The sequence below is a fragment of the Pseudopipra pipra genome, chromosome 4 (assembly GCF_036250125.1).
Source record: "Pseudopipra pipra isolate bDixPip1 chromosome 4, bDixPip1.hap1, whole genome shotgun sequence".
In the NCBI taxonomy this organism is placed as follows: domain Eukaryota; kingdom Metazoa; phylum Chordata; class Aves; order Passeriformes; family Pipridae; genus Pseudopipra; species Pseudopipra pipra.
Genome location: NC_087552.1, coordinates 45,421,548 through 45,449,102, shown reverse-complemented (window position 1 = coordinate 45,449,102; position 27,555 = coordinate 45,421,548). Strand labels below are relative to the sequence as shown.

At 40.5% G+C, this 27,555-nt stretch overlaps 2 protein-coding genes across 8 annotated transcripts in view; one reads left to right on the top strand and one right to left on the bottom strand.

The window, feature by feature from the left end:
* Positions 1–27,555, bottom strand: part of MTUS1 (microtubule associated scaffold protein 1) — a 131,159-nt gene that overhangs the window by 88,006 nt on the left and 15,598 nt on the right. For all 7 annotated transcript variants that reach the window (XM_064652756.1, XM_064652752.1, XM_064652750.1 and 4 more), the window contains 2 exons: positions 6,308–8,470; positions 3,867–4,062 (listed from right to left, as the gene is read on the bottom strand). In XM_064652756.1, coding sequence (XP_064508826.1) covers positions 3,867–4,062; positions 6,308–8,281 — 2,170 coding nt within the window. In that variant the 5' untranslated portion in view covers positions 8,282–8,470. The remainder of the gene's footprint in view (positions 1–3,866; positions 4,063–6,307; positions 8,471–27,555) is intronic.
* On the top strand, positions 65–5,721 carry LOC135413277 (zinc finger protein 660-like). The gene is made up of 2 exons (XM_064652772.1): positions 65–316; positions 799–5,721. The coding sequence occupies exon 2, from the start codon at positions 826–828 to the stop codon at positions 2,017–2,019; it is 1,194 nt and encodes a 397-aa protein (XP_064508842.1). The 5' UTR covers positions 65–316; positions 799–825; the 3' UTR covers positions 2,020–5,721.

Genomic DNA, 27,555 nt, shown 5'->3' with positions numbered 1-27,555 from the left:
ATAGTGGAGAGTCCTCGGGAGGTGGTTTTTTCGGGTGGGCTGCCGGCGGCGGCTGCCGGCATAGCCCCGGCGGTGGGCGGAGGGATGCAGGTTCCGTCACCGCGGTGAGGGTTGGTCTTCCTGGGTCAGGCACCGCCGCCTCCATTGTCAGCCCGCTACCGGCGGCAGGTGGGGGACACACACACCCACACGCACTCACACATCGGGGTTTGGGACCCACAAGGAGAGCCGGGTTGGGCAGGAACCCCGGGACCCCCAGAGTGGGGAGAGCGGAGAAGGGCGCTACCGGAGCTGGGAGACCCCCGACAGCCTGGAGGTGGGGGGAGCACGGAGAAGGGGGAGCCCGGAGAGAGGTGACCCCCGAGATTTCCGGGACTCCCAGCAGCCTGCAGGGGGGAGGGACTCCAGAGACGGGGCCCCCCAGGGAGCCCAGCATACCGAAGCAGAGAGTCAAGGGAGAAGGGAGCCCTGAAGCCCCCAGAATCCCTAAGTGGGACCCCACAGAGGAGAGACCCCCGATATTCAAGAGACCACCAGCAGCCTAGACAGGGCAGGGACCCCGAAGCGCCGGCACCCCCAATACACAGGGAACCCCCAGCAGCCCAGACAAAGGGAACCCCCAGAACTCCAAAGTTGAGACCAGAGAGGGGGAACACCTAGGAGGGCTTTTCGGGGCTGAATCCTGGCATTTTGGAGGTCTTTAGGGACACTAGATAGCTGTTGACTTCTAGATATGAACTTGGGCAAGAGGACCCCCCAATTCAATGCACTCACACATTGTCTTCTCCCCCAAAACAGGATTTCTCATTCCCAAACCTTGACCAGATGGAGGAGGAAGCTGGGAGGAAAAGGAAGATGCTACAGGACACCCAGATAGGTGAGGAGGAAGTCATTCCACCTTTCCCCCTCTGTTCTCCTTCATCTTCCAGCCAAGCATCACCCCCAGCTGCAGGACAACCCTGCTGCTGTTTGGGGGGCAATCTCCTTCCCTCTGGCACCAAGGGAAATCCCCTTCCTCTTCTTTCTTCCTTCCTCTCCTTGTTCCATTTCTTTCCTTCTTCCTTTTTCTCGTTTCCTTCCTCTCCAGGCAACGAATTGAGGGCAGAGACCATGGAGGACAAATCTGCCTGGCAGAACCTTGGGGAAGAGGCTGTTTTGAATGGCTCCACTGTGCAGGAAGCCAATGGGGAGGAAAAGCCACAAACATTCCCCACAGGAAGCAGCTCCAAACCTAGCACACAGGGCTCTGAGGAGGAAAGACCCACCTTTTGCCAGGAAGGCGGACGGAGCTTCAGCCAGAGCTCTGACCTGGTGGTCCACCAGCGGCTTCATGAAGTGGAGAAGCCCTACAAGTGCTTGGAATGCGGGAAGAGCTTCAGGCAGAGCTTCCACCTCATTCGCCACCAGAGCATTCACACCGGGGAAGGGCCCTATAAGTGTCGTGAATGTGGGAAGAGCTTCAGTGATGGCTTCACCTTTGCCGCCCACCACCGGGTGCACACAGGGGAACGGCCTTACAAGTGCTTTGAATGTGCGAAGAGCTTCAGCCAGAGCTCCAACCTCATCACCCACCAGCGCCTGCACACTGGGGAACGACCCTACAAGTGTCCCGACTGTGGGAAGAGCTTCGTCCGCAGCGCTGACCTTGTAATCCATCATCGTATCCACACTGGGGAGAAGCCCTACGAGTGTCCCAAGTGTGGGAAGAGGTTTCGGAGCAGCTCAATTGCCAATAGGCATGAGAGGACGCACACAGAGGAGAGGCCCTATGAGTGTCCTGAGTGTGGGAAGAGGTTTCGGAACAGTTCTCATCTCATCAGGCATCAATGGACACACACGGGGAAGAGGCCCTACAAGTGTCCCCAGTGTGGGAAGAGCTTCAACCAGAGCTTTACCTTGATCAGACACCAACAGACTCATCGAAAAGGGAAGCCCTATAAGTGTCCCAACTTCAGGACTTTGTCCACTGCTCCAACTTCATCACCCATCAGAGAACCGACCTTGGATTATCCACAGTGACCCAGGTTGGGTAGAGATCTGGTGACCCCCAATCCAGGTTATCCATGTTGGGCAGTGTATTGGGTTTGCGTGGACAGATCTTGGGCTCAGGGGGCTACAGGGGTGACTTCTGTGAGAAGCTGCCAGAAGCTTCCCCCATGTCTGTCTGATTTGCATCTGTACAATGTTTATAAAGAAGCAATGAACCATGTTTAAAAATTCCCTTGGCAAGGGATGGAGAAGTTAACCTGTTATAGTTTAACACATCAAATTCTACTTTGTAGCACAAAAACACTGCATAAGCAAAATAAAGGGCAAGATGTGCTAGGAATAGTGGGCTAGAACAGGGGGCTGTGGAAAGGGCATGGAGAAAAAAACCATTTCTTCTCATGTGCAGCATTAAAGTTCCAGTCTCATCAGATTATAGCGCAAGTTTGAAATGTTAGGGTGATGCTTTATGCTTGTAATTTAAGTAGCCTTTTTCCAATAGGAAAAACCTGGAAAATATTCTACGGACTACTGTAATTTCAACATACAATAAATGAGTTATGGAGGGACATATTTAGCTTAGAAAAACCCAGGGGAGTAAAGGTTTTCATTTTCAACAGCAAATGACTTTGCTTCTTCTGAAAGTGCATCTGATTTTGGTTTTTTTTTTTCATAAAGTGAAGAAGTTAGTCCTATAACCCAGCTATACTTTTATTTCTAGTCACATTTATTTCTAGTGACCATGTCATAAATCTAATCTGGATTAATAACCTAAAGGAAAAATATACATCTAGATCTATATCCATCTCAGTTCTTCTAAGGCCATAATTACAGACAGGAAAGCTCTATGTTGGTATTTAGAGAGGTGATGAGTTTTCCAAGAAACGGGTAGCTTTACAGTTTTGTACCTAGTTCACTGAGCAAGTGCCTCACATTAGCAAGGCTCAAATCAGAGAATGGACTATATCCACTTTTTTTGGGGGACTCATCCCATAAAGGACTACAAATACAGATTTTATCACACTTCACCACCTGTATATAATTAAGAAGGGTATTTTGGACTGGTTTAAAATCTTAGATTGAGTGGGTTAAAAAAAAAAAGAACAGGTTTTACTGGGTATAAATGGGTGTGTACACTTTCCACATTACAGTGCATTGTAGTGTAGCCATTTATAGCCAGGCTACCTTTGCAGCGAGTTACACTGCCACACTTGCTTAAAAAAAACCCCAACCAAACAAGCACATAACCTACAAGAGGACTTCTGAATCTCTACAGTTACAGAACATAGTTCCCAGTCATGAAATTTGAGCAAAAACCTACAGACTAGATGTGAGATTCCTCCCTGCCCTTGGTATTAATCAGTTTGAGATTAATTAGCAGCTCAAGCAGTAGTCTCTCCTTCAATTACGCTCTCTCTTTTCTAGAAACTATAGAGTTGTATTAAAATTAGGTTGAACAAAGTATATTATGACCTGAAATAAGGGCTCATTCCCGCTGGAACAGAATACAGTTGCTTATTGTACGAGCTTTGTACCTGAGTTCTGTATTTTCTCCTCTTCTCTTTAAAATAACTTTAGTTGTAATTTAGCAAAGTACTATTATATAACCAAACTATAAATATTTAAGTATCGATTCTTCTTGTAGCACCACACCCTCCTAAACTCATTCCTTACAAGATGAGATTTTACAGTTATGAGGTGTAACCTGCCTTTTTTTTTGACCCTGTACCCTGCAATTTACAATTTAAACAGAACTGTATTTAGCACCAAAAATACAACTCTGTACCATCCTAAAAGTTCTGTCAGAAAGTACATTAAATATGATACCACTTAACCACTTTCTTAAATGAAGGTAATATTCCAGTGAAAAATTCTCTTACCGGAGCTTGCTGACAAAAGAGCTTCCTTGTGAGAAGGTGTTTTAACAGTGCTGGTAGTTTTATTTTTACATCCTCTATTCAAGGTCAACACAGATGGCACCATTTTAGCCTTGGGAGTGGATACACTTTGTAGTGCGATTGGGTCTTTCTTTGGTATGTTTTTCCCTTGAGTTGTCCCATCTTTCACAGAAGGCATCTGTTTTAAGAAAAAAAAGAAAAACCAAAAAACCAGTAACAATACATCCCACTCACCACCACTGCGAGAAACTGAAGATCTCCCTTTGCAGCATCTGTAATGAAATACTGACCACCCAGGCATGGGATATGCTTCGTTAGTCTCCATCACACTGTGCACATCAGCAGTTCAGAACCTCAAGGATCATCTCCTAAATGGCCTTCAGCAACACAAACCTATTAGTTTGAAGCTAATCACTCGTAATGACAAACACACTAAAAAGAGGTTACAGAGGTGATTTTACATCAGAATTTCTTCCTCTTCCTCCCCAAACTCTAATTAAGCAATTCCATTACATGACTACACCTAATCTCAAGATCTTTACCAACAAGCTATACATATTTAACACCCTGAGAAGTTAGTTGTCCTGTACTACCTGAAACATCACAACCATTACAGCAGCCTCTTGATCTAGGTCATATGTCACAACACAGAAACAGGTTAAAATTTTTCAGGTTGAGGTTCAATAGATAAAAATAAATTCAGGAGTGGACATGGGACAGGTTTAAAATAACCAGTTTATATGTATGAAACATCTACATTTCATACAGAATTCTTGCTACAGCTTATACACTCACTAATTCATGACCACTCTTGATGTACAGTCAAACCTATAAAGGCAAACTCATAAGACTGTACAGCTCTTTATATGCTTTTCTGTGACTCAAGTCAATATGCAGCAATTTGGTCCTCCTGCTGCACTTTCAACTTTTGATTCCAATCCTCATCTTCATTTTCAGATGCTAATCTATAGTTTTCAGAAGAACACTTACTAAGTTTAGTCCAGCTGATTTGTCTACTGTATATCATTTATAGAAATTGCTCTATTGTTTTTCCAGGCACAAGCAGAACAATTAATATCACAAAGGTTTCCATATTGACAATGGGGTAAATGAAAAGCATTCTCTTCAATCCTCAGCACCAAAAATAAGGACTGAAGCAGAATCCAAGCTCTTAAAGACTTTAGAACTAAAACAGACCATTCTTGCTTTCATGCTTATTTAGGTTTTCAAGTTAGATTATTTACTCTAATAAATAGTATTATTTATTAATTTCTGGTGTAATGTTTCAAAAATGGATAGCTGCTTCTGTTTTACCTAAGAGCTTCCTCCACATACTGAGCTTTACTGGAATTTTTCTGGCAAATCACTAAAACCTGTCAAAAATTCAGACTACACCAGTTTTACCATTAATAGCTGCTGCCTCCATTTCACCGATTTAACAAAAGCTGTTGAACCCACAAATCAGCAACAGGAGAAACTCTGTGTCCCTACCATACATCCTGAGATCCTGGGCAACCCAACCCCAACGCTCTGCCCCTTCTTTCCCACTGTTCCTTTTCTTTTATCCTTCTTTCAAGAGTATTTGCAAGCAGCACATTTCTCCTGACAGGCAGCTGACTCATCCAGAAGTATTTCCCAGCCAACCAGCACATGCATACCTCCCGGCCAGGAAGTTTACACCTTCCAGCTGGCTGACTGCCCAAAACCAGGTATATGCCCTCTGCATGAGAAATATTTCCTGGCTACTCTTAACTATTCTAATGAGTCCTGGTTCTACTTCAAACAAACAAACTCCCAAATTATTCAAAGGAGACGGTGAAATAAAATGTTTCACCAACTCATTGGTCTTTGGGTTTTGTATGACTTAATGTTACTGTTAATATATGCACAACATTTACATAAGTAATTTTAAAAAGTGTAATTTAGTTCTAAAGCACATTTGGAAGGAAAAGAAAATACTGAAAACAGCAATTTATCTCTAATGTCTATTTAAAGTTACAGCACCACTAGAATTATCTTGAAAAATGTGTATATTAAAAGCTGTATTTAGAAAACCTCACCAAATTAAGCTGTGAAATTTTACAAGTTTGACTAAATTAGGACTTGTTTGCTTTTATTAGGCATCGTGCACCAACTGCATTGTCTGTAAAAGACTTCACTAAAAAAAATTTTACATCACGGAATAAGATGAAGATGGAAGGACACTAAATTACAATTGAGGCCAAGTGCAACCAGTTGAAAGTAAAACAGTATTTCTTAATTTCCTTTATTAAGGAGAGACTTCACCTGGGAAATCAACATTACAGTTACATTTGTAGAAACAAAGCCCATTTCCACAGTTTCCATTCAGCACTGTGCAATGCCAAAATTCCTTTTTCCAAATGTACCAAACATACAATAAAGTATGAAAGATAAAAACTTACCAAAGGAACAGAGTGCATGTCAAACGTTTCATTTGCCACATCTTTTACCAAGGTCGCTTCCAGAAGCATTCCCATATTGGTGCTTTGCTCTTTTTCACCTCCAGCTGGGTCAATATCTTGAGCACAAGGCTGCATTAAGGAGTCTGAACTTTCCATTTTATCATTTAGCATCTCTTCCGAGCTCTCTACGCATGTTGGAAACACAGCAGAAACCAAGGAGCACGTTGAATGGGTAGCGCTTGCTTTGTCAGTGTCTTCAGGACTTTGCTTTAATGCTGGTGTCTTTGAAGTCTTGTGGGAAGCATTTCTGGGAGGTGTTGTGGCATGTACAACTTGGTTAGTGAAGAGGCGTTTGTTAAGATGTAGCTTATGGGGCTTATTTACAGGCAATTCCACTTTTGAAACTTTAGCTAGATCTACTGTCTTTTTCAACACTTTTATAGAGGACAATTGCCTTGGGGAAGCAACCCGTGAAGGCGAGGAGACAGCTGACAACTGGGAGGACTGGGGAGACTGTTTTAATGCTGCGCTGTCTCTTGACTGTAGCACAGGTCTAGACACAACCTTTGGCTTCACATTTTTGAAATCAGGTTTGGGAAAACTAACAATCTCCGATTTCTTTGCTTTGGTTATTGTTGACACAATAGAAGACCTGCCCACTGGTTTTCTTACAGTTTGATCTGAACTAGCTCTAAGCACAGACCTTTTATTATGTCCTCCTACAAATGTCTCATTTGGTCTTAGTTTAGGAGACTTGTCTCCGAGTTCTTCCAAAGCTGAAACAGAAAAAGTTCTATTTTTTGATTGCTCTTTAGGGGTTGAACAACATAGAGCAGAAGCACTTTCATCAGCCATAGGACTGAAGACCACAAAAGTTTCTTCACATTTCAGGTCAGGTATAGCAGTCCTCTTCAATTTTGGTACACTGCAAGATACAGAAGGGGTGTTGTGCATATCCTGAAGAGCAGCATTTCCAGAGATACTCTGTTCTTTGGTTAAAGGTTCACTGGTTTTCTTTGATACTTGTTCTCCATCCATTTTATCTACTGGAAGAAGGTGCACATTATTTACAAGACTATCTATGCACGTTTCAACATTGGAATTCCCAGTTTCATCATGGTCAGAGGTATCCCGCAAGGATTTCACTTGGTCATCTTCATTAATATTAATGCATGATGACAATGCATCTCGTCTATAAGGACCTATACATTCAGCAGCTAGTTCTACAGACTGTGCTTCTGTTTCCTGTGATTCTTTATCAGTCTTGATAGCATTTTTCAGACAGTGTTCGACACCTGCAGAGATGAAATTAGGTGTTCTTTCTGAGCTGGTTCTATCAAATTTCTCTCTTGTACATATTTCAGAAAAGAGTAGTGTTTCTCTCAGATGTATATCATCATTTTGATCAGTTCCCAGAGTTTCACCTGTAACATTAGTAACATCCAATGTGCTCAGGTGGCAGCATGCCCTGTCATTTATCAGGGACTGCTCTGAAGCAGGAAGTGCTACTCCACACTTAGAGTCTGTCTGACTGTAAGGCACAGTGTGTCTGATACTCTGATTTTGCATTTTTGCCATAACAACGTCACCTTTCAAGAAGTTTGTTGTTGCTTTCAAGTCACAGTTCAAAGGACACATGCAAGTCTGTTCAGTGACAGAAGACTTGCAAGCAGCATCTGCATCTCCCAACAGAGCTCCTGTGCAGCTGTATCTGCCAGGTGTCTTCTGCAGATCAAGTACCTCAATACACTGCTGTTTTAAAAGAATACTTCTGAAGTCACTCGTATTTTCAAAATCATCATCATGCTCAGCCACTATATTCTGGTCAGTTGAATTGCTGTGTATCTTGGTGGCACAATTCTTTGAGGAAGGTGTAGCTCTGTCACGTGCGTAGTTATTTCCATTTTCATCCCTTATAAGTAAGGAAGACTTCAAGCCATTCTTTGCTTTGTCATCTGACTTCCCAACATTCATTTTGAAGGCTAAACTTCAAACCGTTTTCATTTTATACTTATTTAAAATCTCAGAGAATGCAGATTCTTCTGAACTTTGCAAAAAAAGCCCCAAACACAACAGCTTTTTCCCTGGAATGTGTCAATTGTTCTGAACGATATTTGAAAAGCAGTTCTTTGTTTTCATATTTCCCAAGAGGATTCAAATGTTCTGGAATGAAAAAGAAATTAAAAATAATTAGTCAACTAGGATTTTAAGACAGTAAACATTTTTAAGCTCCTAGTCATTGAATCAAGTGCAGATATTTTGACCAATTTTCTTAAGCAAATAATGATTTTACAAAGATGTCATCCATGCACACTTACCTTCCCAAGCTGTTTCCACTTCTGTGACTGCCAAGCAACTTTGAAGTCTTTGGTCAGTTGCAGTCAAGTGCAACTTTAGGGTTACATTCTCAGATATTTGGCTTACTTGGCTTTCATACAAGAAAAAAACCAACCCAAAAGATTTGGCTCCTCAACAGGGAAAAGGTATCTGAAGGACTACATGACAGAATGAACCATCATTTTCCCCTCTTTCAATAGCAGATAGCCAACAATAGGGCATGGTTCCCCATATAGTGGGTAGTCAAGCTGTGAAGCGTTTTACTGCAAACTGCTTGGAAGCCAAGAGCTTACATGGGCTCAAACATAAGCAGTCAAGAGTAACGTTAAAAAACCAACCAACCAAGCCAACAAACAAAACAACAAACCTGTCCAAAACTGAACACCAAACTGACTCGAGATGCTCTCAGTCCTGAGCTGCAAGCAGCCAGGGAAGAATTACTGCACGCTCATCCTGATCTTACACTCTTCCCTCAGCATTCAGCCCTGGTTACTGCTGCAGATGGTTCACAGCGTTAGGCGGATCTTTGGTCTGACCATGTCTGGTTGCATTCATGTTCTTGTACACAAGTTCGCGTGAAGACAGGAAATAGAGATCTATATTGTAATGATGATGAAATGCTGCTGTATAAGCTCAGGTCTACAGCACAAATAAGAGCAGCAACATAGGACCAACAATAAGAATTGCAGTGAAGAAAAAGTTCAGTGCTTATCCCTCGATGCAGAGTCGTAACAACCCCAGAGAGCAGTTCTTGTCTGAACTAAAGGTTTTCTTCCTGCCATTTGAGGAAGCAATGCATAGCAGAGGCAGCTCAAGGTCTTCTATCTTTTTATCTTCAGATAAAAAAAAGAGAGGATAGGGAGGTTCATGATCTGGGGTACACCAGTACACTTCCCACATGCTGCTGCAGTAACCAAGCAGTAGATGCACATGACACCCCTGGAGACTCAACTTGGAGAGCAATTTCATACCTAGTAGCAGCCTCCATCTTCTATAAAGATGATTAGCCAAGTGAGGAAACAGTTCCAGTGTCCTCTCCAGCAGAGCAGAGCCACATTACCTCATCCAAAACCCTACAGGAAGGTGGGGGTGGCAGGCTGGACATGGACAGACAATGCAGGACAGTGGACCACTGGGATGGAGATGCACAAACAAAAAAACCAGTAAAGAAGAGGCCTTGCAACATGTTCCTAGCAAGCATTAAGACTGTACAGAAATACCAAAACCACAAGGACATAAATGAGAGATCAAACTGTCCAAAGCAGCTGGATGACCTCCATAGCACAATTCCATATGAAAGGCTCCAAGTACCAAAAATGAGACTAGAGATATGGAGAACTTCAGACTTAAAAGATATGGTTGCAGTGGGGTGCAGGATCTGCCAGAAAGAGGGCTCACTTACAAAGCAATAAAGCCTAAATAGGCAGAACGAAGTTCACTGGATCCAGCAAGGGAATCTGGCTGAGGATGTATTCATTGGCAAAGGTCAGCTTCCCAACTGAAGAAGGACAACTGGACAAGTGTTGAACACTATCACACATCTGGAATGAGACTCCACTCTCCAATCAAAGAGCAGGAAGAAGGATATTTGCCATCAAAACCAATGAATAAATAGGTCAATGGTGCTTAGCTAAAAATGCAGCCATCAGAGTGTGGCATCCTCAACCAAGGATACTGATGTAACGACATATTTGAAATTTGGTGTGAATAAAGCAGCAGGACATGAACATCACGATTCAATATATAGAGTGGGCAGAATAATTCATAATTCACATAAGAGTTAAAGTCTGAAGTTATTTGACTGTTTGAACTATGGTGACAATAGTGGATGCAATACAACAAGGTCAAGGAGGTTACAAGATCAGAAAAGATGATAATAATAAATAGATTTCTGCTAGAGCAATGCTGATTAGGCACATAATAGAATAATTCCATGATCATATTTTTGTATAATGGAATCAATGACTGCTTTGGAAAACAAGTTGGCATGAGAAGAGAAGCAACTCTTGATTTGTTCTTTAACAAATAAGTTTAAAGCCTCGCAAACCATATAAGCCATTTTTAGGAAACCATAGCAGGGGAAAGAAAACAAACTCTTATCGACAAGTACTTTGGAAAGCATAAAATGAAGCCAGCATGCTAAGTAGTGAAAGGTAAGTTACTAAAAGCAATAATGCATTATTCAAAATCTGTTCTTGCATTATTCAAAATTCACTTTTTTCCTTAAACTTTATTTTCTTCAGCTGAAAACACAGCTTGAATAACTACATTCAAAATAAATCCTTTTTCAAACCAATGAAAAGTATAAAGCTTTTCATACTGGCTGCATGGCCCATGAAGTTTTGAGTACAAAAGCAGCACCCAAAGTAAGACTGTTCTAGAACTGCAGGAATGTGCCTGCTCACTATGAACCAAACAGAGTGGCTTCTGGCCCACAACCTTGTCTTTACATGGTACTTTGAATATCTGATTCCAACTGAGGGTAAAAAGACCACAGAACAAGGAAAACAACAAGCTACCCAGATCACACAGCACACCCTCCTCTGCCACTGCTCCTTCCCCCCCCCCCAGATGAAATGGCTTATATAGCTAAAAATCTCCTGCTAACTCAAGGCTGATCTAGATCTTTTGCTTACCCACTATTATTCAATTCCTATAAAGGCATAAACCACTGTAGTAGCCTCGTTTTCACCTTCAATTAGGAAACCTAAGGCAGATTGAAGAGTTCTTCCAAAAGTCTTCCCTGAAGGCAGGGCAAGAACCTGTTCTGAATAATTTTCCATTGAGTCAATCACAGAATCAACTGCTGAAAAATATCTGTGAACTTTACTTTCACTGTTGTTTTGACACATTAAAACTTGTTTGTACTTGCCTGGAGACTAGCCCTTAACACAGCTTGCTCGCCTTGTCATGCAACAAAAAGTTAAGATTCCATTTTGATTCAGCATTTGCTCAGATTTAAACAGCAGTCCTACCTCTTTCAAGAGCTTTCTCTCTATGAAAACAGGCAACTTCAATATACCAAGACTTAGTAAGACCGAAATCCCAAGAACTTAAAGAATGGCACATTACCTTACAATATGCATAGCTAACAATGTCAAAACATGAGCAGCTAAGAAAACCTTGATCCAACTGATGCTGAAGGAGCTCCAAGAAAAATAAAAGCAGTTTTGAGACTAAAGAGAGAAATGAGGAAGTGTGTTCAAGTTGCACATGCTAAGGTGTACGTGTATGTATAGAAGTCTGCTCACTCACTGCTGTGGACTTTCACATAACCAGAGAACGTACAGCAATAAACTACTGATTCAACTATTTCTAAAGCAAATTTTCACTCTAGTAATCAATACTTTAATGAGCAAATAAACCAACTTCAAATACAGCTTCATATCCACAGAGTCCTGAAGGCATCCTGCATAGAAAGTGAGGTGTTCCTAAAGATAACTATGGTGTATAAAAAGCTGTAGTCTAGATAAACATTATTCCTCAACAACAGACATTCTGTAACTCTGCATATACCAATATGTTCATTAAGCTTATGAAAACACTTACTGCTGATGATAAATTCTTTAATTTCAACTTTTGCCATAGGAGGGGGTCAGTAGCAGATGCATAGACACAACAGTTGCCCTTGCTGAGAACACACTGTTCCTGGCAACTAGTGACTTGAGGAATACTACTACTAAAACTTGCTTTGACTTTGTCTTACATCAAGTATTATGAATGCCTGGCCTCTACGACACCCTACAGGTGCAGTGCAAAACAGTTCAGCTGTTTCATGCCTTCACTAAAGCTCAGCTTGCCAAATTTCAGTTGTGTACTTCTAGTACACTGCAGAAAAAGTCTTCGCTATCAGAGCTCTTAAGCTTTCCCCCTCCCCAGTAGATAGAAGAGTGTGAGGTAACTGTAGTATCACTTGGGAAAAAAAAGGGAATAGAGCTTGGCAAGTAGATTCTCCTAAAAAGAGGAGGAATTCACTGCCAGCAGCCTCAGATCCAGGACAAGTACAGTACAACATACAGAACTGGGCTCAGAGCAAGATCTTGCCACTTCTGCTAACCAACGAGGGATGTTTAGGGATGTGCTGTAAAAGAGCAGAGAGACAGTGACTCGTTCAGTGCTAGGTAAACAGGAATCAAAACCAGAGCAATTACAACAGATAATTCAATCGACAAGTTGACAAATTACTACAAGAATTCCAGTCAGTTTGTGTTAGTGTCACAATGCAGACAGTAATAATTTACACTTTTCCTAGTACTCCATCTGGAACTTGATTGTTTTAAGCAAACCATCACACAACATTTACTCACACCCATCAGCTACGTTTGTGCAGCCTGTAGGAAGGGGGACATAGGGTGGGGAATAAATCTGAAAGGAGAGAGTCTGCCCAGACATGCAGGAAGGCAGTCTACAAGTGCTCCAATTAACTGAATATGCTTTGATACCAGAAAAAAATGCAGCATCAGTATTCCAGCAGAAAACCATGTTATGTGGTCATGATTACCACAGTCACTGAAATCAAAATCCATATAAGGCATTTGATATGTCAATGCATTACGCTACAACCAGTCTACTTGACCACGTTCTGGAACACAACACAGTTGCAGAAGTCTGACTTTTTCAGCATATACACCTGAAGAGATGGCATCATCCAGGAGGGAGTCTGCATGCCACAACAGGCATCCCTCCCAACATGCAGTTCAGGGTCACTCATACATGCTTCATAAGAAAGCACTAGGAAAATATGCAATTTCAGGTAATGCTGTATTTACATAGAATTGTAAATTTTGGAGCTCTCTGTGTAGATTCAGTAATGTCACATCCTGATGCGAACTAGCCTATTACCAAGCTAATTCAAACTATTAAAGAGAGGGTGAGATAAGCTCCTAGAACAACTTCATCCAAACGTTAATAACATTAAAAGTACAACATACTCCTGGAAGTGAATTACATGAAGTACTCATATGCTAACAGCATTGCTTGCTTAAGAACACACAGTATCAACTGTGCTGGCACTGGGAAGGTGCTCTGTTTATGAAAAAAAAAATAAAGAAACAACAAAAAACAAACCACCCCACAGGGTAGCTAAGCAAAATCTCTATGCTTTGCTGAAAGCCATTTTAGAAGCCAAAGCTATGGTAAACAGAAATAACGCACAAGTTATGTTTGCAATCAATCACACAGGCACGTTTGACTGAGGGAGTAGTATCACTTTCACAGCACGAACCATCAGTTTTTACCTTCTCCACTTGGCCGTTTGCCAAACTGCTTCAAGACTTAAGCACCAGTGTAACATACAAGTTACAGTAAGAAAGTAACCAAGGAGCACCAATTTTAAGCAGTTAAGTCTTGGCTCTAAGGTACAGAAGTAGAACGGCAATTGAGCATACAGCTTTAGAAACTAGACTTTGTAAAGTTGTGCGACAGGTATTGACTTCCCATAAGATGTTCAAATCATGACACTACCATCAGACTACCACAAAACTTGACTGCTGATGCTTACAGGCACATTGCCCCTGGCAGCTTGTCCTACTAATGAATAAATGGATGTCTGAGATGGCAATGCTAGCACTTTCCCCAAACTCACAGCCTCCAATGACTCAGTCCTCAGAGTGTCGGTTCAACTGAAAGCTTCAATGGCTTTTGGACCCTTCTTTTCCTCACTCGTAGTTGTTGCTTTCCTAAGATGAACAGTCCTTATCTATTGAATTGCTAATGAACTCTGGCTGTCCTTGTGGGCCTATCTCTAAGATGTTAGGCTGTTCTGTCCATCCTCAATTTCAGACTATTTATAAGCACATAACACACACAAGGCATTCCAATGGATTTATACAGTGTCTTGATAAGACAGTTCTTCTTCCTTTAATAACTGCCAGCTTTGGAATTTCATTGTAAGGTACGTTTCGGGAGAACTCTGTACTCAGAAGTGGAAGACTGGCCCAGCGATTTTTAAGAAGTAAATAAAGCCCATCTTCTACTTAGATAACCGAGATACTTAAGAACATTGTCTAAAACCAGCGTCCAGTATTTTTGGGATTTGGAGGACCATGCAACCCCCTAGACCAGGAAGTTCTGCAAATGCACGTGCCTTTCACTGCTCTGTTTTACAGCAACCGCCAAGATGAAACTGGCTCAAGTAACAGAGATAAGCACACACAAGCCAGTGACAAATGCTAGCTGTTAACACAGCGCAAGTAAGCAAGTGTACTTTATTGTTCGAGATTAAGTGCATGAGCAAACAAAACCAAAGCTACCTATTTGAATGTGCAGAGGAGAACTGCAACAAGCCCCTCACTTGGTTATTCCAGCACGCTCTTATGACTTAATCAGGCTCCCATTTGTATGTTCCTTAAGACAGCATTCATTGGTAAAAGCGGCACAGACTAGTCACAGGGTTTTCACAGCATAGTGCAGTACACAATGGCACACATGGTCAGTTATATACTTAGTTATAATTTATTTATCCATTGCCGTCACAAACAAAGCCATGGTTTTGCATTAGATCAACACTCAGCCTGTTCGTCTGTACAAACTTGGAAGAATCCCATTAAGTTCTTACTTCCTAGTAAATTAGTCATCAACTTTTTAGGAAGGTGCTTTGGGGTTATTTATTTGCTGCTTTATCACAACTAAATTTTTTAGCAAAAGCGCACGTTCTTGTACAAGGAAAGATAAACTTTCAGGTCAAAAGGAATGTAAGGAGTTGGAACTTGAAAAAACAAACAGTACATCTATTATGGCACTTTCATGGAAGGTCAAGGTTCAAGTCCTTCTTTTTGAAAGACTTGATTGAACAGATAAGCACAAACAAGACCGAGTCTATCATGTCCAACAATCCTTATCAGTGTTCAAGTTACTTGACTGGATAGGGCTTACAAGTATAGCTCACCTGCTCTGTTTCCTGGAATTATGCTAAACTGATTTTTTCCACTGATACCATTTAAAAGGTACATTCATACATTTTGTTATCTTCAAGTTATGAAACAGGGGGCCAGGATTATTCACAGGAACTTTCCCTCTAAGATTGAAATATTACCAGTGTAGGAAGAAAGGTGGTAATGTAGCATGAAGAACAAAAATACTTCAAGAATTCCTGCTAGGTCTGCCCAGCCACTCACATACAGTAAACAAGTAAAACTTTAAAGCTGAGCAAATAACATTTGTGCTCCTCAAGAATGTCCTCAATTTTCAAGATAGTTTTCAAATATCTAGCACTATTCCTGAAGTCTCTCATTATACATTCTTGATCATAATTTATCATTATTTAAGGAAATTCCAGCCATCAGCACCCCTGTTGCCCATCTTCCTTTAAACAAACTTCAAACATTCAAAGTAGAAGCTGGGCTGACCTATTCCAAACTAACAGGTCTCAGCAAACTTTCTACTGTCCATTACATGTTTCTCCTCTTTTACAGAGCTGTCAACTCTTTTAACTTGTCCCATACTCTTCTCTTGCTTCTCATCCTAGCTGAGTCAAGTCTAGTAGAGAAGCAAGTACACAGAGAAGCAATGCAGAATAGCCATTACACTTTGATACTCAAGACAAATGGCAGAGTGCTGTTGCTGGTGGTTTTATGGAGGTTTTCTGTTTTGGCTTTTTGTTTGCATTTTTTAAATTTTGTTTCAAAATATCCCCTCTGAGTATTTAATAAATAACATTTAAGTGAAATATTTAAGTGAAGACTTTGTTGTTAATATCTTGACAGACAAGTACAAGGCTTTCACAAAACAATAAGTTCAAAAAAAGGCAGAAATACTCTGCAGAAACAGCACCACACTGCAAAGGTGGTGGCTAAAATGCCAGTTGTAACCCTGGAAAAAAAATAAAAAATAAACAAAAACAGTTTGTTTCCTAACAATGAGCCAACAGCTAGGCAAGTCAGAGCAGAAATGGCTTTAACCATTACCACTGAAATAAATCCTGCATGAAATCTTTGCCTTTACAATCAAGTTTTAATGCCAAGCTACTATACCACAATGTGCCAGGCAGCATACACTGAAGGTTACGTGCTAACTTGAAACTTCTCGTGTTCCTGAACTGTTTTATGAAGCATCTGTGCCCGCAGCCCTAGTATGAGTGCTACACAACTTATAGCTGACATAAGCATTATTCTGGCTAGTACAGTGACTGTGTCAATGGAATCAGATAGTTAAGGCCACAGAAAGACTCATCTGCTCCTGTGCATTGCATGTCCTTCAGATCTTCACCTAAAACTGAGCTCAGCAACTGGCTATATTTAACACCGACATATGATATGACCTAGTTTACAGAGCATTTGGAGTACTCTCAACATAACCCGTAGTGAAGCAAGATACAGTAAGTACAGCAGTACTATTTAGCTCTAGTTCTCTTTAGAGAATGTTGATCTGCTTTTTCATACAACAACTGAAAAAGCAGCATCTTTGCCGTGATATTATTTTGCAGTAGAAACTGAAGAATTAATCAATATGTTTAGGATTTCTCACATTAACCAAGTCAGAAATTTAATCAGCTTGCAATTTTTACAGACCCAAAAGTTGCTTGCTGGGCAGAAGTGATCCTTCATTCAGAAAAGACTACAGCCAGCCAAGAACTGGCAGTTTTCCATGACTCTACAAGAAATTTTACCACTGAGTTAGGACTGCACTTCTGCACAGCAACAGCATCACAACAGAATTTAATTCTGAAGATGCTGCATTTGCCAATTAAAGACAGCTGGTTTTAGGTTTTAAAAAATATTTAAGGCTACTGATTATATATAGTGAGGGAAAAAAGAATCTGACAAACTGGTTACAGGAAATAATACTTTGGTAGCCAAATAGGAAAGCACCAACCAAATTATTAGAAGTCCTAAAGGTGCAGCGGTTTTTGAGGATTTTCACCAAGTATTTTTGAATAGTAATTTAAATCCTAACAGTCCTAACAGTTTCACCAATATTTCACCTGCAGTGTTGCACAACCAGAATTGGCATCTAGAGTAACAGGGCAATTCACAACCATTGTTCCAAACGTTACAGTCTCAGGCGACCACAACCCAAATAAAACACTGAGTTTAAGAATAAGAAACATGAAAGAATGTGAAAACCTTGCTCTTTTTCCTACAAAGGAAACTGTTTCTCACTGTGAGATCAGTCCTGCTACAAGTGTTTTATTCTTCATACATTTTTTGGTTGTTTGCCTTGAGGCCCCAAAGACACAAGCCTCAGAATCCAAGAGGGATAAGCTCTGTAAAGCTAAACACAGCACCGCACCTCTGCAACAGATAAATGGCAAGAAATGTGCTGTGGCAGTTCTGCAGTGCTGCTCAAAAACAAAAGAAAAAAAAAAGGAAAAAAAAAAGAAAAAAGAAAAAATAAAAAAGAATAAAAGAAAAAAGAAAAAGGAAAAAAGAAAAAAGTAAAAAGAAAAAAGAAAAAAGAAAAAAAAAAGAAAAAGAAAAAAAGAAAAAAGAAAAAGAAAAAAGAAAAAAGAAAAAAGAAAAAAGAAAAAGAAAAAAGAAAAAAAAGAAAAAAGAAAAAAGAAAAAAGAAAAAAGAAAAAAAGAAAAAAGAAAAAAAGAAAAAAAGGAAAAAAAAAAAGGAAAAAAAGAAAGCTTGATTTACGCAACACTATTGGGTAGCAGGCTGCAGTCAGTGCTCTCTGGAAAGCACCAGCTCCCCGTGCCACTTGACATGGCTGACGACATGCTGCTTGCAGCCCCAGGAGGGCTGAAATTCCACCAGGTCCTGATGGGAGAAAGATTGGAGAGAAGGGCAACTCGGGCACTTGAAAGGCTGCCAGGGCAAGTTTATTAGTCTCACTCAAGGGATCCCTTGAGAGAGATCCAGACCTGCAGACTGCCAGCCACTCCCTGCAGTTTCCCCTCGGCTCTGGGGAAGGGGTTCCACTTGAGCCCTGAGCAGCAGCACTCCTGGAGAGGAGGGTCCTGTACCTGCAGGGCAACAGCAGAACTCAGAGCTCCGGTACAGAAGTCATCCCGTCAGTCCCTCTGGTATCCCACAACAATGCTGTAGTCTAGCACAGAATTGTAAATATCTTCCTTAAGACTCAAGTGGTACAAATTCATTATTTTAGTATTTTTCCTTGAATCAAGTTGCTTAATTTCAGGCATCAAATCCAAATGGTGTTTATTATAGACCACATTTTATTTTACAGTATAGTTAAAGCTCTACAGCAAAGCTTTAATCAGAGAGCTGAGGGGTGTTTTAATTTCAAATGCAAACCTCTCAAACAGTTCTCTCCATCTGACTATATAGCTGACTTGACAGCTTCCCACAAGAGCAAAGCTTATATACACCACATCATTGCAGACACTGGAACTACAGTTCTATGTTATATGGGAACATTAGCTTTGATTTCAACTCAGGAATGATCAAAATAAATGCCACAGGTAGTGACACAAGTTACACACCCAGTGCCACATCCATACTTGCTGTTCCCTGGTGAGCTTCAGCTTCTGCTGCAGCCTTTCCTTGAGATGAGAGAGACACACAGCTACAGGACATTACACACACTGGCACAGTACTGTCTCTGTGCTACCAAGTGAAAAAGCAGACCTCTGGTTTTCTAATAAATTAAATCATAACACTTGACTAACAACCTAACAGGGCCTCATGATTAACAGGCAAAAGATGCCTTTTTCTTCCTCTAGCTGTTTTTTTTGAGCGGGTCACCTTTGCCTTTTTTGCAAGGACTGATCACACATTAACTTCTGCCATACAATACCCTCAGTCAGGTGATTCACTTGTACTCATAGATTGCTTCTCTGCAGGCTCTAGGACTTGCTGCCATGTATAACTACCCAGTCTGCAATACAGCTCACTTCACATTTAACCCTTTTGGCTTTGATTTCACTGATGGAGGGAGATTGCATACATGGAGTGACAGCATCATGATCATTTAAAGGTCAGCACTCTGATCAGGTACTTCAAGTAGTCATTTTTCAACCAGACACCCAGTCTTGTTAGCAGCAACCTACAAAATAGTATTTATTGGGCTAAAGCATGTTTAAGGGATGCAAATATGCAGCAGAAAATAATTGGGAAAACACAGAGATAAAGGGGCTTTTCATTAGTAATATCTTAAAAAGTCAGAGAAAAGTTTGACTGCAACTTCTACAGATTCTGCGCCGAGACAGGAAATACAAAGATTCAAGTTAAATGATGCCTTTATACTCTTAGAATCAAAACTCAAAGCTTCCCTGGCTCAAAACTGTAGAGAGCACCAGGATGTAAAGCATCCCTATGCACAAGCTTCTCCAAAGCTGTGCTTTCAAGGCTGTCCCTCCAAAGACATAATATGTATACATTATTAAGAGGGCAATGGAGACAGAATATTATTTCTGAATTTATGTTGGTCACACACCTTCATCATTCAGTTCTGCTAAATACCAACACCAAATGGCAGCCATTTGACTGCTGGGTCGAACAGTCACTCAACAGCATAGACACAGAACTATCTGTATCAGAGGCAAGTCTGAACCACTGTCATACCTCAAGTATTTCACCACTCTGCAATGTGGGTGGAAAGCTCCTACACAAATAAGCATACTTAAGAAACTTCATACCATTGATGTTAATTTGGGACACGGATAAGAAACTTCTGCATTTAAGCTTAAAGAAGCAGGAAAACAATTCTCACAGTAGGCCATGTATGTGGACTGCACATTGCATAAGTGAGGGGGTGTTCGGGAACAAGGAAGAAACGTTGTCGGAAAAAAAAAACCAACAAACAAAAAACATTGGTCAGGTACCTCATAAAAGTTAACTGAACTTCCTGGAGGATGAGTCTGTTTCTATCTTGATGCTTTCCCTTCAAATCCACCACTGGGTTTCTCCTTTCTCTGCACCAAGTTAAACATACCAGAGGCATTTTCACAAGTCACTTGAGGGTAGTATACTGCTCCCAAACGTCAACTGCAAGCAATTAATGCTGCATTAGGAACTTTCTCCAAAGGAAATTGCCTCACAAGAAGCAAGGTGGAAGGGACTGGCACCTGGAAACCATTTGGTTCAGTCCTCTGGAAAGTCCAGCTACAGCAAAGCCTTCAGGGTTGCAAAGCAGTATTTGGTGGTTAGATTTAAAATTGTTCAAATGTTCAGAATACTTAAATTCTGACCACTGATAAGGGTTTTTAAGAAAAATTAGAGACCACCGCCGAAGTTTTTTTTAAAAGCAGAAAGGAGAAAAATGTGTATTCTCAAATGATCCCAGGAAGGTAAACAACCTCTACTGAGGCATACATATCAGTCTAAAAATCAAGTTGTGTGTCAGATAAACAAGCCTTCCACATCAATAGAAGGTGCTGGACTGAGGCCTTTGACTCCTATTTTCTTCACAAATCACTGTAATATGGAGAATGGCAGGTGTGAAAGGTAGCAGAAGCAACTGTTTTTGTAATATTAAACTGTACTGAAGTCTCCTGAATTGTTGCACACCATCTTCCTCTCCCTACCCATGGCAGAAGCAAGAGCAACCGTCTGCTTAAGCTCCCAGTTTCCACAGGTCAAGTCCTACCACTTTACCACCTGCCTCTGTTTTAGTTGCACCAAAACCAGTACATGTTTCTCCTGATCATGTCCCTGAATTCCAAGTTTGCATATCAGAATTGAGAATTTGGGGTTTTCAATTATTCCCATCCACCATTCAAATGTAAAGTTGGCAACTAACAAATTTAAGTACTATGGACAAGCTACATTCATTCCTAAGAATTATTTAGGTATACAAACCTGTAATTCCAGGTACTCTAGAGAAACTGCCATTTCACATACTGGGGATAATACAAAGCAAACCCAAGCCAAGCATGTGCTATAGCAGAGAAGCAGCATTTGGGATACTGTATGACAATGCTTTCTATCTCCAATATACTTGAGAAATTCCCCAGAGACTCCACTGAAAAAGCCTTACACATTGAGAATAAACTGGCATTCACATACTAACAAGCTGGAGAGCACATTTCAGTATAAGCAGACTAATCTTTATTAGCACAGGAACCACTGCTGCCATCAGTGCCTTTGGTTCAACTCCAGTCTCAGTGCACCAGCTTAGTAGCCAATTTTTACATTTTCATCCTATCCCATGGATCAGTTATTTTGCATGGAATGGACTGGACACAAGATACAGCACTATCCCACCGTGCTTACTTCAACAAGCCTGCTCAGCATTAGATTCCACATGCAGATATAAAACGCAATAAACCTCAGTATTCAGGTTTATTTTTATGTCAGGTACCTGTTTGTTTCCTCATATGATCACACAACAGAAAAAAAAATTATAAAAAACACAAAGAAATCACAAGTCTTATCACAGCCACAGATTCAGTGCAATAACACATTGGAGCTACTATTAGGTTAACTTGATGATCAGATGCCTATCTCTGTTACTCTTTGATATAAAGTGTAATTCATTTATAGTCTACAAGGAGAAAATACCATTCTAATATTTAACCATAAAATACTCACTCTTTAAATAACACAAAATATATTTACTAAGATCCCTGTTGAGCTTTCAACATCAAATACATATGCACATCAACAAATAATTTGGATCCCAAACCAACCACAGGTAAATTGATTTTATTCTGAATTAAACGATGCAATAACACAGCCTAAGTCAGGCTGTGCTGAATGAAAGCAACATGAGTGCACATTTGCACAGCCTCACCCCATGGCCTGGACAGATTCATCTTTCATGTGCCCAGAAGGTCAATACATTCAAAATACTAAGCGTGGAAGAGAAAACCAAATAGCAACTTAGAGAACATTCTTGTGGTCTCACCACCAGACCTCCGTCAAATTGAAGCTGCCAAGTTTCATGTATCTCATATTACATGAGCCACAAGATTTTGACAGCCCTGGAATGACATCCTACCTCTTTGCCAAGATGCACAGAGCCAGCTGAGGTCCAGGAAAGCTGACAGCTTCTCCAGCACAAGAGGAACCACCTAAGCAGATTCAACAACTAAGGAGATGCAGCTGCAGCAATCACAACTGCACATTCACTTGAACAGATACAACCACAAGGACTATATCATCATCAGGACAGAGGGACACCCCAATACCAGACCCTCCTGACTGCAGGCTGCCACATTTTCTGCTCAAGTTCACACAGTCCTAGATGCCTGGGAAAAACCACAAGTTTTAGTCAACATGGGAAGAAAAATACAGACCCCTCCTGAAAAAGAGTATCTGAATAAGAGTCCCCACTCAGAGCAGAACAGCAAAGATGGCTTTTAGATTACTGACTTGGGGGAGGTGGGAATATTAAGAGATGCATGAGAGTCACAAGATCACTTTCTGCTTAATACCCTACCATATTCAGAAAGAAACAAGATGCCAGTACTGTCACGCTTATTTAGAAAGAATATATACAGAGAAATACCAGTCACTAGTTTCTTCCTCTGATATTGGTTAAGTGTTTGAGTGGCAACAGCAGCTTCTTACACAGAACAAAACTCACTCACTGTACTGATGCAAACACAAATCACCTGTTTTCACTAACTAAACTCTCACAGGTAAATCAGAGAGTCAAGTTGAAAGCTGAAAGTTAGGAAGCCTCACTTGCAAGACACAGGTGGGCACATCTGCTTTTGAAGCACATGAATGTGTTGTCACAGTCTCATCCCCCCACGGATCAAAGCCCATTCCTGGCCAGCAACTGGTACTATGCAATCATTTCAGATCCGATGCTCCCTCAGATCATAGAATGGGAAAGACAGTTAGCGGACCCCACTGCTGTCTCCATAGCCTGCACTCCACTCCATCTGCTGCGGAAAGGATCAGTTTAGGAGAATAATGAAATGCGGCCCATTAGTCAGCTGTGAGAATGGTTTCCCCTTTTCAGTTTGAAAAATGTATCTGTGCTCACTCAAAGACAGGGGTGTAGGTCCGATCCCACAGCAATTTTGTTCAACATTTAGGCAGATTCATCTTAATGAACTTTTCCAGACCTGCCTGGAGATGTTAGCCCACTATGCTATGGGCGAAACCTGCCTGGCTGGGCAGGACACCTGACATCGACCATCAGCCTCCACTCTTACTGTTTATTAGACACTATTCCTCACTTGCACATGCTTCCTTCCACGCACTCCTCACCTTTCAGTGTCAATAAGATAAAGATATTTTATTTAAAAAAAAATCTTAAGCTTTTTGGGAAAGCATTGTTATCAGTCCTGTTCTGTGATAACAGAAAGCCACAGGTGAAGATGTGAGGTTTAGAAATACAGGCCTAAAACTAATTCTTCTTCTACCATTTCAGGGTTAGAATGTGGGATGTTGAAAATAGATACTATTCTTAAACGGTTGTTAGATTATCTAAGAAACAGTATAAAAAATTTATTATAACTGCACTCCAATCCTTCAAAAGCTGCTTCTGGATTTCTTTAGAAATAATTACTACTTTTATCTAACAGAGACCCATATGCAGGTCTGACTGCTGCATCCAGACTTTCCTTCTGCATACTATTTTCTCTTTTTACTTTTCTCCCTGTAATGATCACAGTAGAGCTGAAAGTAAGGTGAAGCTGTGGCTACTTGTTTGCTTGCCCCAAGTCCCTGAATCACCAAGGGAGAATGGTAGCAAGAGGCAGCCACACTATCACTTGAACTATGTTGTTTTTACAATCACTGATTTACTTGCCCCTGATGTTGAACCCTATCCTTGAGCACTGGATGCTTGTTTGAAGGTTAAATTAATCCTGCTTACAGATGAAGTACTTATAATAATTTAATAATGCATTCGAGTCAGTAACTGTATTTGCTTAAATATAATTTGCAATATTAATTTCCTCTTTTTTTTCCTATTCTAGGTATAGGTTTCCCCCCTTCCATAAAGAGAAGAAAATTACATTTCCTTTATCACCTCTAAAACTTTGATTGAGCTTTCCTTTTAATTTAGAAATCAAATACTGGCAGCTCCCAGTTTTAGTATTTTAGTTTAGCCAAAGATAGCAACAGACAGAAAAGCAATGCCTTAGCATGCAAAGGCATGCAAAAGATCACTTCAAATATTGAGAATACCAAAAAACCCACTAAGCAGAGACCCATTATCATCCCCAACTCTCCATTTCAAGAACTGGAACTTGATTATTCTTAACTTTTAATAGCAAGTGGCATATTATACTAGTTTTGCCAACACATCAACCAGCCTCCCAGAAAATAATGTGTCAGCAACATATGGAAACTACTTGAAGGGGGTTTTTTTGTCATTTGTCTCCCAGCCTGGCATGTTGTTAGCATTAACTGTGAAAGCCACTAATGCTTCTGTTTTAGCTGTAAAACTTAAAACACCAAGGAACACCAAGTCAATGACAGTACATGCTTATCATTTGATACAAGTCACCAAACATCCCTCACAAACATTAGCACCTTCTATGTAATTTTTGCAACTAGAAGTTTTACTTTGAACCACATTTAAGCAAACAGCTTCAGAAAATACAAATAGTCTTATCCTCTAAGTAGCCAAGAATAAACCGTAAGCACCACATATAACAGTATGCTTCTGCATTTATGGTATCAACAACTTGGAGTAATAAACTGGGATAGTTATGTGGAGTTCAACGGCAGCTTACACTAGGACATGGTGGAAAGACACACACCACAAACTACTTACTACAATCAAAGCACAAGCCTTTTAAAAGAAACAAGTCGAAGCTGAGTCAGACTAGTCAGCAAAAGCTCTCCTCGGTGGCATACATCAGAGCACAAGCAATCAGTGAGATATTAAGGGAAAAAATAAAACAAAACAAAAACATAGAAGCCAGACTATAGAGAGTTGTCTCACGAGATTTCAACTTTCAAAGATCAGTTCAGCCACACAGCAATAACAGGCTCAGGCTGAGGAATTTTCCTTAGAGTCTCTGCCAGCACTGCATCAAAAGCTCCCTGCATGCTAGCAACACGTCCAGAGAGCAGGTTTGACACGGACTCCACAGATTTGACAAATGATATTTGCAAAGAGGTATTTTCTGTAACGCTCCAGACCTTTTTCACAGTGAGGGACAAAGCCTCTGTTCAACAACAGAAGCAACAGGTTTGCCAGGCCAGGTCTGAAGTAAGAGAAGGATGGACTTAACCAACTACCCCTTCTGTAACTAAGGAACTCATAAGACTTTAAAAACACAAACTGCTATTTTCTTAAAGCTGTGGGCTACCACAGCTCAAATACGGAGTCAGGTAACAAACTTACTCCACAGCAGTTGCTGTGCCCACAAGTTACTGCAGCCCAGTGCCACCTATGCTGCCTGCACAGGGCTCCACAAAGAGCTGGATGTTCAGAGAGCACAGGCACTGGGATGGCAAAACATTGCCCCTGTGTTCCAGGTCACTGAGAATGGTTTCCCCCACCATCACTGTCCCTCACTTGTGCATCACAAATTACCACAAACAGCTATCCTAGAAGACAGTTTTATATTGAAAAGTCTGCAGAGTAGCTTGGCCAAATTTAATCTTAGCCTACATTCAGACAACCTGAGGAAATAATTGTTTGGAAAAGTCATATTGCAACACATCATGCCCTATGGAACTAACAGTTCTCCCTCACCTTTTCTAAGTGACATAAACCGCAGTCTCTTAACTCCTGTCTGCTACAGGCAAGAAAAGATGAATATTGTGCCTCCAAAAAATTGAACCAGAAACTTTCCTTTATTCATTTAATTTAACCACATCATAGAATTAACCTAGAAGAGTATAATTTGCTGCTACACCTATTTACTGTAGGCTTCTAAATTAATTCAGCATTACGGGAAAAGTGGGAAGAAAAAAAAGGGAAAGCTAGAATACGCTAGTTATGTGAAACAGTGTTAACATTCCTTTAACCCTCTGAAAATATTTTTTCCTCAGGCTATAAAAGAATTGCAATAAATATAAACAAATACATTTTAACAAAGTCAATTTAAATGTGAAATTATCATAGCTATATTAAACTTCACTGAAACATGTTCATCATTTAAATTAAGCCATTTGAATGATATCTGCTCACTGACACTGTTTTAAACACGGAGAAACCACTACCTTTGGGTACACAAACTTAGATTTGAACAGTTAAACATCTCAGAATAATTTCTTTTTTTGAACAAGAAAGAGAACTTTCTCTGCATTCATTTAATTTACTTAATTCAATGACTGGGTATTCAAGCTATAAGAAATGAAACCAACTTTAATTTTTGATCTTTTTAAGAGATTTCAAGATTTTTTTTTTAAAAAACAACTCTCTAATATTTCAGGAAAAAAAGAAGTTGTGAATCTAAGGTATTCAATGCATAATGTGCGTCCAGTTGGGATACAGAAGCATTACAAGAAATTATGCAGTTATCTCTAATTATAAATGAGAATTCATAATGCATCATCCTTAAAAGAAGGCATAGAGTATCAACTCATTCTTTTTTCCGACAGAAATATGTGACAACTTTTACACTACCAAGACATCATTTACTGACAGATGGTACATGAATAACATGATTCCTCTCGGAAGAGGAAACAACCCTTTCAGCTATCTCATGCTCCTAGATGACAACCTCTACATATGAGCTTTGTAGCAATAAAGTTCTTTTAAGGTATCAAACAAACTATTTTGGCAAATCCAAGTTTCTTTCTGCTCTGCAAAATTTAAGTGGATGGCAATAGGCTTCAAACTCCATCTGACTCACAGCATACAACAACTCCATAGAGTTATCAGTGGAAGAGTACGATACTGGAAGAGCCAAGACTTTGGCACTGCGCGGTTTGTCACTGAAATCCTATCTCAAGGCCTTAAATACTGGCTCCTGGTTCACTGTGCTTACCATTAGAAAAACACTGCACCAGAAACTTAAGAGAAAAGCAGAGAGCTGAGCACCTGCAGAATAGGAACTGCTATCTGCAGGCCATAATCATCAAGCCATCATAGCTATCTGCAGGCTATAATCATCAAGGCTAAGAGAACTGTGATTATTCAGCCTG